Source organism: Bufo gargarizans, chromosome 3 (genome assembly GCF_014858855.1).
Source record: "Bufo gargarizans isolate SCDJY-AF-19 chromosome 3, ASM1485885v1, whole genome shotgun sequence".
NCBI classification, from domain to species: Eukaryota; Metazoa; Chordata; class Amphibia; order Anura; family Bufonidae; genus Bufo; species Bufo gargarizans.
The window spans coordinates 385,780,554-385,795,047 of record NC_058082.1 but is presented as its reverse complement, the minus strand read 5'-3'; the positions used below and the strand labels follow the sequence as shown (position 1 = coordinate 385,795,047).

Genomic DNA, 14,494 nt, shown 5'->3' with positions numbered 1-14,494 from the left:
CCATAATCTGAACAGCTCCATGCGATATTCCGGAGCCACTGAATATTTGTTGCAGTGACCTTCGAAAATATCGCATGAAGCGAACGGATCTACATGGGGATCATATTTCGGGATCTCCTTGCAGATCCGTAACAGGAAGTTTATCCTTTCCATACTTGAATGGTTAGGATACATCTCTTCCTGTTTTTCCGGACGTGTTGGCGGATTGGAAGCAGAATATACTCCTCCACTCTCCTCTCCCCAACTGTTGTCCTGTTCCTGGTAACGGTTGCTACTCCTATTCTCCCCGGGTGTCGGGGTGAATCGTAGTGACCGCTCCACATGTCCCCTAGTGTCTACCACTGTGGATGTATTATCCGTCGAAGACCCTGGCGTTGTCGCCGCTGTCTCCCCCTGTGCCGTTCCCGAAACACAAACTTGTTTCGTGGGCACCATACCATTGGTACTAGGCCTGGACAAATTGGAGATTGCCCGCTGCAAGTCTGCAATTGTTTGCGTCTTTGCAGCCAGGTCCTCCCTCATCTGAACAATCAGGGCATCCGTAGATACTGTATTGTTCCTATACTGATTAATCTCAGTGTACAGCCGGAGTAGCTCTCTGTCCAAGTCAGAGTAGAGACTGTCCTTATCCGAGAGTCTCGACTCTAACACACAGATTTCTCTGCCCCTCTCGACCGTACACTGGGCTTCCTCTTGTAATTGAACCTCTAGTGTGTGAATTCTTCTATAGTTATCAACACAACAATTGCAGTGGAAGTTTGCCTTGTCCGCAACCTCCCCTGCCCTTCTTGTGCTGGCAAGTGTCTCTGTGTGTTCCGCCTTCCAAATGGTATCCTCATAGGAAAGAACCAATTTGGCTAGCATTTGGAGGCGTTTGGTGGTCTTGTTAAAGACACTCCTACTAATACAAACCTGGTCATGAGCGTACACCTGGTCCAGTAAAGCGGACCACAGCAGCTCAGCGGATTTGTATGTAGTAGGAACAATGGGATTAAAAGTGCTGTTTCTGGCTAAGTGTTGGAGTGTGGAAAAGTTCATACTCACATTTTTCTGAGCCTCCATCTTCTTGTTGGTGCTGTACTCTCCCGTCCCTTGCAGCTGCTTGAAAGAAGTCCTTTTCTTCTTCCCGACCAGCCGGACTTCTATGTACCTCCAACGAAGATGGATCTCTTTCCGTGACGTATTCTTCTTCACACCCCAGCGACGGTGACCGTATAAAGCAAATACAAAAATATTAGTACACAGATAGACTATAAGTTCTCTGCAAAAGATTTTGTTTTATTTCTGGTACTGTAAGGGAAGTATCGCTTCTCCTGTCCGAATTATCGGGTCCTAGACGCTCAGACACTCCGCTGACCGCGTCTCTCCTGCCCGCTAATTCACAGTACTAGCGACCCTTAGCCTTAAGACCAAAAACAAACGCAAAATCTACGCAGTGGGCCTGGCTCGCCAATGTAAAGGGATGTTAATCACCAATATTATGCGAATATCGATAATTAATATTCCTAAATAGGAAGAGCCGTCTAGTGAAGACTCCGCCTATTTATACCTTTATATAACAATAACAATATCCTCGCTATGCCTTACACTAATCACTATACTAGCTGCATGCGCCTTACTTACTACCGCTAACAAGTACACACTACAAAGGGTACAAGTAACACAGTATTTATTAACACCTGACACTACGCACACAATACAGTAACAATACAGCACTAAATATACAATACTCAACTACACTACACGTTCCCAAATTCCACCCACAAACTAACTATACAATACACACATACAGGTATAACAACCCACCCACCTGACTAATATTCTATCCCTAGGGGGCACGACGAGGGTTGACGGTGGTCGTGCTGGGGTAAAGCAGACCACAAACCAATGAATGAGGGTATGGCAAGGGTTAATATAATCAGTGGATGGCAAGGGTTAATATAATAACCAGGGGCAAGGGAATGAGGGTATGGCAGGGGTTACCAGGGGAATGAGGGTATGGCAAGGGTTAATATCAGGGGATGGCAAGGGTTAATATAATAACCAGGGGCAAGGGTTATTATAATGGGGGGTATGGAAGGGGTATTATAATGGGGGTATTGTGGGGGGCTTAGCGTTGGTGGGATAGTGGAGGGGATAATAGCGTTGGTGGGATAGTGGGGGGGTAAATAGAGTGGAGGGAATAATAGCGTTGGTGGGATAGTGGGGGGGGGGGGTAAATAGAGTGGCGTTGGTGGGATAGTGAGGGTTAATGGGGTTTCGTTAGTGGGATAGTGGGGGGGTTAATAAAGATACTTAGGGTCCTGCTCGTTGTCCAGGGGGGCACGTCAGTCCAGGGGATGATCCTCCAGGTAAGGTGGGCGGCCGGCTCTCCTCCGTTCCGTGTCGGGCCAGCCGGACTTATATGTCCGGCCGCCCGCACTCCGTGCCGCCCACGTCACCGCGCCTGCCCACGCATCCCTGCACGCGCGCCGCAGGGCCGCGTGTACTGGCTGACAGGCGGGAGATCCTTTGATCTCCCGTCTGCAGCTCTCAGCATTCCGGACATCGCAATGGTAATTGCGATGCCGGAATGCGCATAATAGAGGGAGCGGAGGTGTCTCCTCTTCCTCTATTATGCTGAAATTATCTCCAGCCGGACTGGAGATAATTGGAACAAAAGGATTCAAATTCATTAGAATTTGAATCCTTTTGAGGTCACCAGAATGACCGGACCTTATCCGGTCATCCTGGCGCCTTTACTCAGAATGCATCAATGTAAATGCTTGGGCCACATTCACATTGATGCATCTGGGTCCATGTAGGGGGGTTTATTGTTATATGGGGCTGTGTGTGGCACATTACTACAGGGGGCATGAAGGGGCACATATATATATTATATATACCTATTTTGATTAAAGGGGCCCATATATATATATATCAAAGGGGCCCATATAAGGGGCCCATAAATAAGGGGCCCATATACATATATATATACAGACGTGGACAAAATTGTTGGTACCCTTTGGTCAATGAAAGAAAAAGTCACAATGGTCACAGAAATAACTTTAATCTGACAAAAGTAATAATAAATTAAAATTCTATAAATGTTAACCAATGAAAGTCAGACATTGTTTTTCAACCATGCTTCAACAGAATTATGTAAAAAAATAAACTCATGAAACAGGCATGGACAAAAATGATGGTACCCCTAACTTAATATTTTGTTGCGCAACCTTTTGAGGCAATCACTGCAATCAAACGCTTCCTGTAACTGTCAATGAGACATCTGCACCTCTCAGCAGGTATTTTGGCCCACTCCTCATGAGCAAACTGCTCCAGTTGTGTCCGGTTTGAAGGGTGCCTTTTCCAGACTGCATGTTTCAGCTCCTTCCAAAGATGCTCAATAGGATTGAGGTCAGGGCTCATAGAAGGCCACTTTAGAATAGTCCAATTTTTTCCTCTTAGCCATTCTTGGGTGTTTTTAGCGGTGTGTTTTGGGTCATTGTCCTGTTGCAAGACCCATGACCTGCGACTGAGACCAAGCTTTCTGACACTGGCTAGTACATTTCTCTCTAGAATTCCTTGATAGTCTTGAGATTTCATTGTACCCTGCACAGATTCAAGACACCCTGTGCCAGACGCAGCAAAGCAGCCCCAGAACATAACAGAGCCTCCTCCATGTTTCACAGTAGGGACAGTGTTCTTTTCTTGATATGCTTCATTTTTTCGTCTGTGAACATACAGCTGATGTGCCTTGGCAAAAACTTCGATTTTTGTCTCATCTGTCCACAGGACATTCTCCCAGAAGCTTTGTGGCTTGTCAACATGTAGTTTGGCATATTCCAGTCTTGCTTTTTTATGATTCGTTTTCAACAATGGTGTCCTCCTTGGTCGTCTCCCATGTAGTCCACTTTGGCTCAAACAACGACGGATGGTGCGATCTGACACTGATGTTCCTTGAGCATGAAGTTCACCTTGAATCTCTTTAGAAGTCTTTCTAGGCTCTTTTGTTACCATTCGGATTATCCGTCTCTTAGATTTGTCATCAATTTTCCTCCTGCGGCCACGTCCAGGGAGGTTGGCTACAGTCCCATGGATCTTAAACTTATGAATAATATGTGCAACTGTACTCACAGGAACATCTAGTTGCTTGGAGATGGTCTTATAGCCTTTACCTTTAACATGCTTGTCTATAATTTTCTTTCTGATCTCTTGAGACAGCTCTTTCCTTTGCTTCCTCTGGTCCATGTCGAGTGTGGTACACACCATATCACCAAACAACACAGTGATTACCTGGAGCCATATATATAGGCCCAATGGCTGATTACAAGGTTGTAGACACCTGTGATGCTAATTAGTGGACACACCTTGAATTAACATGTCCCTTTGGTCACATTATGTTCTGTGTTTTCTAGGGGTACCATCATTTTTGTCCATGCCTGTTTCATGAGTTTATTTTTTTACATAATTCTGTTGAAGCATGGTTGAAAAACAATGTCTGACTTTCATTGGTTAACATTTATAGAATTTTAATTTATTATTACTTTTGTCAGATTAAAGTTATTTCTGTGACCATTGTGACTTTTTCTTTCATTGACCAAAGGGTACCAACAATTTTGTCCACGTCTGTATATTAAAGGGGCCCACATATATACAGACGTGGACAAAATTGTTGGTACCCTTTGGTCAATGAAAGAAAAAGTCACAATGGTCACAGAAATAACTTTAATCTGACAAAAGTAATAATAAATTAAAATTCTATAAATGTTAACCAATGAAAGTCAGACATTGTTTTTCAACCATGCTTCAACAGAATTATGTAAAAAAATAAACTCATGAAACAGGCATGGACAAAAATGATGGTACCCCTAGAAAACACAGAACATAATGTGACCAAAGGGACATGTTAATTCAAGGTGTGTCCACTAATTAGCATCACAGGTGTCTACAACCTTGTAATCAGCCATTGGGCCTATATATATGGCTCCAGGTAATCACTGTGTTGTTTGGTGATATGGTGTGTACCACACTCGACATGGACCAGAGGAAGCAAAGGAAAGAGCTGTCTCAAGAGATCAGAAAGAAAATTATAGACAAGCATGTTAAAGGTAAAGGCTATAAGACCATCTCCAAGCAACTAGATGTTCCTGTGAGTACAGTTGCACATATTATTCATAAGTTTAAGATCCATGGGACTGTAGCCAACCTCCCTGGACGTGGCCGCAGGAGGAAAATTGATGACAAATCTAAGAGACGGATAATCCGAATGGTAACAAAAGAGCCTAGAAAGACTTCTAAAGAGATTCAAGGTGAACTTCATGCTCAAGGAACATCAGTGTCAGATCGCACCATCCGTCGTTGTTTGAGCCAAAGTGGACTACATGGGAGACGACCAAGGAGGACACCATTGTTGAAAACGAATCATAAAAAAGCAAGACTGGAATATGCCAAACTACATGTTGACAAGCCACAAAGCTTCTGGGAGAATGTCCTGTGGACAGATGAGACAAAAATCGAAGTTTTTGCCAAGGCACATCAGCTGTATGTTCACAGACGAAAAAATGAAGCATATCAAGAAAAGAACACTGTCCCTACTGTGAAACATGGAGGAGGCTCTGTTATGTTCTGGGGCTGCTTTGCTGCGTCTGGCACAGGGTGTCTTGAATCTGTGCAGGGTACAATGAAATCTCAAGACTATCAAGGAATTCTAGAGAGAAATGTACTAGCCAGTGTCAGAAAGCTTGGTCTCAGTCGCAGGTCATGGGTCTTGCAACAGGACAATGACCCAAAACACACCGCTAAAAACACCCAAGAATGGCTAAGAGGAAAAAATTGGACTATTCTAAAGTGGCCTTCTATGAGCCCTGACCTCAATCCTATTGAGCATCTTTGGAAGGAGCTGAAACATGCAGTCTGGAAAAGGCACCCTTCAAACCGGACACAACTGGAGCAGTTTGCTCATGAGGAGTGGGCCAAAATACCTGCTGAGAGGTGCAGATGTCTCATTGACAGTTACAGGAAGCGTTTGATTGCAGTGATTGCCTCAAAAGGTTGCGCAACAAAATATTAAGTTAGGGGTACCATCATTTTTGTCCATGCCTGTTTCATGAGTTTATTTTTTTACATAATTCTGTTGAAGCATGGTTGAAAAACAATGTCTGACTTTCATTGGTTAACATTTATAGAATTTTAATTTATTATTACTTTTGTCAGATTAAAGTTATTTCTGTGACCATTGTGACTTTTTCTTTCATTGACCAAAGGGTACCAACAATTTTGTCCACGTCTGTATATTAAAGGGGCCCACATATATATATTAAAGGGGCCCACATATATATATATTGAATGGGCACATAGGCATACATACACATATGTATATGTATACGTATATGCATTCGCGGGCCACACTATATGAATTCCCACAGGGGCATGGATGAGCCCCTGGGGAATATCGGAGGCGGATGGGCGCAGGTGCTGGGCACATCTGCGCACATCGTCCTCTGCACCGCCAATACATATACATACACACACAATACGCGCCACCCTTCCTCAACAGGAAGCATGAAGGTAACTAGGGAACATTTATTAGGCCTTCATCAGATACTGTATAAATCTGAAAAATGCATACTTTTATTTGCTACATTTTCTTTTTTACAAGTGTTATGTTTGTGGTGTTTTTCTCAGAATGTTCAAAGACAGAAAAAATGTCCATTGCAGAAATTACTTGAAATTTGTGGCAAAATGTTGATTTTACTAAAGGGTACCAATGTGACTTACGTGTCATACAATGGCAAGAGCCAACCAGACTAAACATAACAATGCATTTTTAAGTATCAGTTTTGTTTTGTATCTTCAGTGCAAAATAAGATACATTCTATTGTTTTTAGATTTTTTAGGATGATGATGATGATGCAGAGACTGGTTTAACAGAAGGTGAAGACAAGGAGGATGAGGAAAAAGAAGAGGAGAAACTTGGAAAGCTACAATTCTCCTTGGATTATGACTTTCAAAATAACCAGGTACATCGAGGTAAAAAAAAGCTAATTTGATGCTTAAGACCTCATGCACACGACCGTTGTTGTTTTCCGTTCCGCAAAATGGGGTTCCGTTGTTCCGTGATCCGTTTCCGTTTTTGTTTCCGTGTTCCTTCCTTTATTTTTGGAGGATCACCAGACATAAAGGAAAGTAAAAAAAAATCTAAGACAGGTTTGCCATGCAAATGATAGGAAAAAAAAAACGGACGTGGATGCGGATGACAATCTTGTGTGCCTCTGTGTTTTTTAGCGGTCCCATTGACTTAATGGGTCCGCAAACCGTTTTCCGTGAAAATAATAGGACAGGTTATATTTTTTTGACGGACTGGAACCACGGATCACGGATGCGGATGACAAACGGTGCATTAGCCGAGTTTTTAACGGACCCATTGAAAGTCAATGGGTCCGCAGAAAATCACGAAAAACGGCACAACGGACACAGAATAAAACAACGGTCGTGTGCATGAGGCCTAAAGACAAAGGTAAAATGAGTCTCCCAACCACAAGTGACAGTCTCTCTATCCCCACTGAACGTGTTCTGAGAGGGGTTTATCTCCAAAATCTGTATAAATAAATCCTTATTGTACACTAAAGGTCCTATTACACTGCCCCTGATGTTTGGGCAGCGTGAGCATCGATGGATGATAACACATCCATCTGCCTTCATTTCCATCAGGCTGAATTCATAGGCCGATGCAAACTTAATGTGAGAGGGACGATTGCTACTGCTACTTCTATTCTATTGGCAGCACATCCCTGATTACACAGGGAGATATGCTACAGACAATAGCACATCTTTTGTCCTGATGAAAGATACCCATCAGTCAACAAATGAGCACTTGCTTGTAAGTTCCGAAAAGACTGCATATAAAAATACAACCCAATATAGAGGTTTATCCTGTGCTCAAATGCAACTGAGGCCAAGACACATATCCATAAAAGTAATGCTCTCAATTGAAACTATTTTTATAGCCCATATGACTGGGGCTAAAGTGATAACCACACAACAAAAACTGTAATAATGTAATAATAAAGAAGCTACCATACTCAGTCAATTCAGATTTGTCACCTTCCAATGAAGCAATCATAAGTCTGTGTTATAGAAAATACTGTAGACTCTGTTGTAGTTTGAGTCCACAAGGCACAGTCTCAAAAATATTAATATGTACAGTATGACAAGCTCTCCAACACGTATCCTTGGGATATGCCCCAGCCAGCGGCCTCTCACACATGTCAGGATAGCGGGAACCAGCATATTAGGTGACCTCACTATTAAAACTACAGGGAGAGCAGAATTATTAGCCAAGTTGTATTTTTGAGGATTAATTTTATTATTGAACAACAACCATGTTCTCAATGAACCCAAAAAACTCATTAATATCAAAGCTGAATTTTTTTGGAAGTAGTTTTTAGTTTGTTTTTAGTTTTAGCTATTTTAGGGGGATATCTGTGTGTGCAGGTGACTATTACTGTGCATAATTATTAGGCAACTTAACAAAAAACAAATATATACCCATTTCAATTATTTATTTTTACCAGTGAAACCAATATAACATCTCAACATTCACAAATATACATTTCTGACATTCAAAAACAAAAACAAATCAGTGACCAATATAGCCACCTTTCTTTGCAAGGACACTCAAAAGCCTGCCATCCATGGATTCTGTCAGTGTTTTGATCTGTTCACCATCAATATTGCGTGCAGCAGCAACCACAGCCTCCCAGACACTGTTCAGAGAGGTGTACTGTTTTCCCTCCTTGTAAATCTCACATTTGATGATGGACCACAGGTTCTCAATGGGGTTCAGATCAGGTGAACAAGGAGGCCATGTCATTAGATTTTCTTCTTTTATACCCTTTCTTGCCAGCCACGCTGTGGAGTACTTGGACGCGTGTAATGGAGCATTGTCCTGCATGAAAATCATGTTTTTCTTGAAGGATGCAGACTCCTTCCTGTACCACTGCTTGAAGAAGGTGTCTTCCAGAAACTGGCAGTAGGACTGGGAGTTGAGCTTGACTCCATCCTCAACCCAAAAAGTCCCCACAAGCTCATCTTTGATGATACCAGCCCAAACCAGTACTCCACCTCCACCTTGCTGGCGTCTGAGTCGGACTGGAGCTCTCTGCCCTTTACCAATCCAGCCACGGGCCCATCCATCTGGCCCATCAAGACTCACTCTCATTTCATCAGTCCATAAAACCTTAGAAAAATCAGTCTTGAGATATTTCTTGGCCCAGTCTTGACGTTTCAGCTTGTGTGTCTTGTTCAGTGGTGGTCGTCTTTCAGCCTTTCTTACCTTGGCCATGTCTCTGAGTATTGCACACCTTGTGCTTTTGGGCACTCCAGTGATGTTGCAGCTCTGAAATATGGCCAAACTGGTGGCAAGTGGCATCTTGGCAGCTGCACGCTTGACTTTTCTCAGTTCATGGGCAGTTATTTTGCGCCTTGGTTTTTCCACACGCTTCTTGCGACCCTGTTGACTATTTTGAATGAAACGCTTGATTGTTCGATGATCACGCTTCAGAAGCTTTGCAATTTTAAGAGTGCTGCATCCCTCTGCAAGATATCTCACTATTTTTGACTTTTCTGAGCCTGTCAAGTCCTTCTTTTGACCCATTTTGCCAAAGGAAAGGAAGTTGCCTAATAATTATGCACACCTGATATAGGGTGTTGATGTCATTAGACCACACCCCTTCTCATTACAGAGATGCACATCACCTAATATGCTTAATTGGTAGTAGGCTTTTGAGCCTATACAGCTTGGAGTAAGACAACATGCATAAAGAGGATGATGTGGTCAAAATACTCATTTGCCTAATAATTCTGCACTCCCTGTATGGTGTCCTCAGCGGAACAGCACAGTCCAGTTTGTTTTGGAAAAAGTATGATTTCCTTCATAAGTAATATTGGATGGCTTAAATAATCTAGTGGGTCTTCCTATGACTCTGCAAAGATGTTTCTAAACGTCTTTGCCGAGTTGCAGCTGCACAGGGACATCCAGACTACCCATAGAGAAGGCAGATAGAAAATAGAAAAGGGGGTTATGAAGGGGTAAAATAGCCTGGTCTTAAACTGATTAAAAAAGTCACTGGTGTTTAGTATGATTGTGTTAAGCTGGGCCACTCCACATTAACGTCACAACACATGATTAAAAAAATGTAAACGTTCATCAGGGGCAAGCAAGCAGATGAGGATAAAAACAGGCATATAAAGAAACAGCAAACCAAACAAACAAAAGCAACAATTTATGTTATTCAAATAGCCACTGACTGAACATTAGTGCCTGTATTTCATTAGGGGTTCTAGGGATAGCATATAAAAAAATGACATGTCTTAGTGGTTGTTACTTTTTACCTACTATACTGAAATTGACTTTTTAGACACCATCATCAAGATACAGAACAATAAAATAGAAACAACTCTTTACCAGAAACCAACTGGTTGCACAGCAGATCTCAGATAGGACAGTTTCCACCCCAAACACATAAAAAAAAAACATAATATACAGTCAAGTTATCAGATACAACCACATATGTTCAAACTCTCCAGACAAGGATGAATTCCTTGGAAACCTCACAAAGACATTTTTGAGTCAGGAATACCATCCAACTACAGTGGAAAATGAAATTGCCAGAATACCAAGAAGTGAGCTCCTACTATTCCAAACAAAACAATAAAACCATTGGGTACCTGTAGTAGTCATCTACAACCCAAATCTTGGAATTGTAAGCAGGGTTTCTCAGAGACTATATCCAACACTACGAACAAAAGACAGTTTGAAAACAATATTTACAGACCCTCCATTCCTGTGCTATAAACAGCCCCTAAAAAACCCAATCCTTTTGTTTTTGGAGTAGATAAGCTGCTGCCAGAAGCAGAGTCGAACATGTATGCATATAGGGGATCTAGGAGGTAATCACAAGACATTATTCGGCCAACAGCTATTGAATGTGAGTGGCAGTCTTGGGGGGGATTTTGTTTAATGGTTCTTTTCCTTTAATTATTACTCTTTAGTGGGTAAGGGTGAGTGAAGCGTGCTTTGGATCCAAGATCCGAAGTTGCTTCACTCCAAAATTTGCTATAATGCTGTACGCAAATCCATCTCCCTACAGCATTAAAATGTATACGCTCCAGTGAGGCGTAGTCTCGCAAGACTTTGGTGAATAACATCAGTATTTGATTATTTATTATGAATTTATTCACCGAAGTCCCGTGAGACTTCGGTGAAACTCACTTTGCTTTGCTTTCACCTCCAGCATTAAAACACATTTTGGCGTGAAGTGAATTTGGATATTGTATTCCAAGCTCACTTCACTCATCCCTAGTAGTGGGTTAGGGATATTATTTGTTTAATGTAGTGAGCAGATGCAAGCCCTATTATTGTAGGAGTTATCAGGACTGGTGATTGGTACTATGGGCTGAGCTCACAGTATATGCGTACTGCACATTGGAGACCATTTAGGGCGGCCCAGCCACTGAGCTAGAAAGTATAATCTGTATACATGTAACAAAGAGCTCAGCTCCACTGATTGCATGATCATTGCTTAAATAAACCTTTTATATTAATTTAGGCCTAATTAGAATTAATATTCTAAGATACGGGAATAGGATTAAGGCTTAAATTATCAAAGTTTCCCAACACATTCTACTTTCGAATTTTAAGAATAGGTGTCAGTGGTGCCTCACTGCAAGTCATTGAGGGGACCCCTAAACATGGTAGAAAAGTAGTATTAACAGATTTTTTTGTTTATTTTGTTGTTTTGTTACAGATTCAAGTTGGCGTCATACAGGCCACTGAATTACCTGCATTGGACATGGGAGGGACTTCAGATCCTTATGTAAAGGTCTTCTTTTTGCCAGATAAGAAGAAGAAGTATGAAACTAAAGTTCATCGCAAGACACTTAACCCAATTTTCAATGAGACTTTTACTTTTAAGGTGAAACAAGCATGTTACTTTTTATTATATAAATGAAACTGGTTAAACACTGCCATGTTAGAAAATGTCTAGCATATTAAAATTTCATAGTATTATTTATTAGGTGTCCCAAAAATTTCAACTCGTCCTACAAAAAAACAAGCCCTGATACTGATGATAAAAAAGATATTGCTTCAGAAATTTGGAGAAAAAAATAAAATCACCACTTCCTTAATTACCTGTCATATATCTTCTATATGAAAGAATCTTCATATAAAAGAGAGGATAAAAAAAAATATAAAAATTATATTATCTTCCAGGCAGACATAAAAAACGCCTCTAAGTTCTTTTCATCAAGTATCTTAATTTGATTAGTGCAAGCAGTGAAACAAAGGAACAACTGTATATGCAAAAATATATAAGCGTTTATTATAGAAAACAAGAATATAAAAACAATACAACTGCAATATAAATGATGAAGTTACAAAGTAATACCCAAAATGTACCACACGGTGGTGTTGACACACCCCAATCTGATCAGCACAGTATAACTTGGTGATTTATGACAACCAGTGTCATACTTTTAACAAACTGACTCATATACCAAGAGAAACTTAGGCTCTTCTGTTATGAAACAGGCTATAACAATAAAACACGGATTTACAGGAAAATAACTGTTATCCCTTGACTCTGTTTTCCTATGACCAATCAAAAATATATGATATTAATATGATAAAATATTCAGCTCGGCAATCAGACTAAGGAAAATAACTTTCCAAGGGTTTAGTCCTCTTTTCAAATAATGTCAGATCTTCCAATAACAATATGCATCTTTGCTAAGAGAATAATCAGCATTATGGAGGCGCCTAACACTATATATCCCCACAGTATGGGGACTCTTGGCTATATACCGAGAGAAATATCTTATTAATATCATGAGTAGTAAACAAAATCTACGTTACCGGGTCAAAGGTAGACAGAGTTCAGATGGGACCAGTTCTGAAGAACTTTCCTAGTAATCCACAAAGAATAATCCAAGTTTCTTCTGATAAAGTTTTTCTTTTTGAATGAATGGACCAATGGATATATGGATCTTTTTTCCCTCTCTCTCTAGTTCTCCTTGCTACCGCGCACACAAGTAATTATTCCCCCCCTTATCTAAGAATCATCCCCTTTAGATTAGGGATTCCCAATCAGGTAAGGTGGGTGTACTTGCATGCTAATAATACCATGATGTCATATAACTCCTAATATGGTCAAGAACAAATAATGAAATAATATAATATTGTCCATCTGCCTCCAGGTGGCACTGCGGTATTGTAAATGAACATCACAACTTTTAAGCATTAAAATTAAATATCTAATAATATGTTTTCAGGACCTCGTTGACCTTTCTTAATAAATCATTGAGGAAGGTCTTTCCCTGACACTTTTAATTACCTATATCCCGGACTTGTTGGAGTTGACTGTCTCCTCCTATCTTTTTGAAATATAGTTTGACTTGATGAAAATTTTATATAGCGGCTTTGATGCTTGGCATCGGAACTTGTACATTTCACTTATATACATCCATGAATAACTATTGTTTTGAAATAACATTTTCTCTTCTCAGAAAACCCAATTAACCTAAACTTACTTGTTTCTATACCTTCTACAATATCTTCTAAATGATAAATACATGGTATAACATATATATATAAATCGATACATTGTTACACATAGAAAATACATTATATGAATTATTGATTAACATATGTTGTAAACTAAATATACCATGCAGAGATATATATAATATAATTATGAATATATAAATTGAACTTCATATAGCAGGTGTGCCTCAAGGACATGAAACCTTATTCCTTCCAGACATATGTTTTAGGGAGTTGACTTACTCCTTACAGATGGTCCCATATCTTTAGCAATAACTTTTAAACACAATGTCTGTTTATGTTCACAATTATTTTTTTATAAATTGAACTTGTCATGAACTCATCTTGGCTTCCTCAGCCACATAATAGAACTTTGGTTCAGGCTGATTTTATTCTTAAAGGCAATGAGATGAGCATACATTTTGATCATAATGTCATTAGATAATATTGTATACGTATGAAAATGCACAACAAATCCCCCTTCATTCCAAAACGTTCCATAACATGTGAATGTATTTGGAATGCATAAAAGGGCTCTTCATATGTCTTCTTCTAAAGATTGGGTGCGTGAACCTTGTTTGTACCATAACTTGGCCAAAGTCTTTTTGAAGAATCTTATCCAACGCACCACTTGGATGGTCAATAAGCTCAACCATCCCAGGATCCTGCAAAACAGTATATAAGTTTGATGAATGTTTGTTTTGATTCTCCATCTCTGTATGAATGTTTAATAGGTTCCTTTTCAATGAACCAACTTCAAGTTCCAATGTCTTGAGATGGAATTGACAACCGTCACACCTGTGGCAATGACAGCGCCTATTACGTTAAAAATTATAGCGGCTACGATTGCAGAGATGAATCACTTTGGTCTTTGGTTTGTAGAAAACGGCTCTCTGGTCAAGGTCTTTC

The 14,494-nt window shown here is 40.4% G+C and overlaps 1 protein-coding gene across 5 annotated transcripts in view; it reads left to right on the top strand.

The window, feature by feature from the left end:
* Positions 1-14,494, top strand: part of LOC122933299 (synaptotagmin-2) — a 574,820-nt gene that overhangs the window by 367,981 nt on the left and 192,345 nt on the right. For all 5 annotated transcript variants that reach the window (XM_044288196.1, XM_044288199.1, XM_044288197.1 and 2 more), the window contains 2 exons: positions 6,870-7,001; positions 11,790-11,957. In XM_044288196.1, coding sequence (XP_044144131.1) covers positions 11,835-11,957 — 123 coding nt within the window. In that variant the 5' untranslated portion in view covers positions 6,870-7,001; positions 11,790-11,834. The remainder of the gene's footprint in view (positions 1-6,869; positions 7,002-11,789; positions 11,958-14,494) is intronic.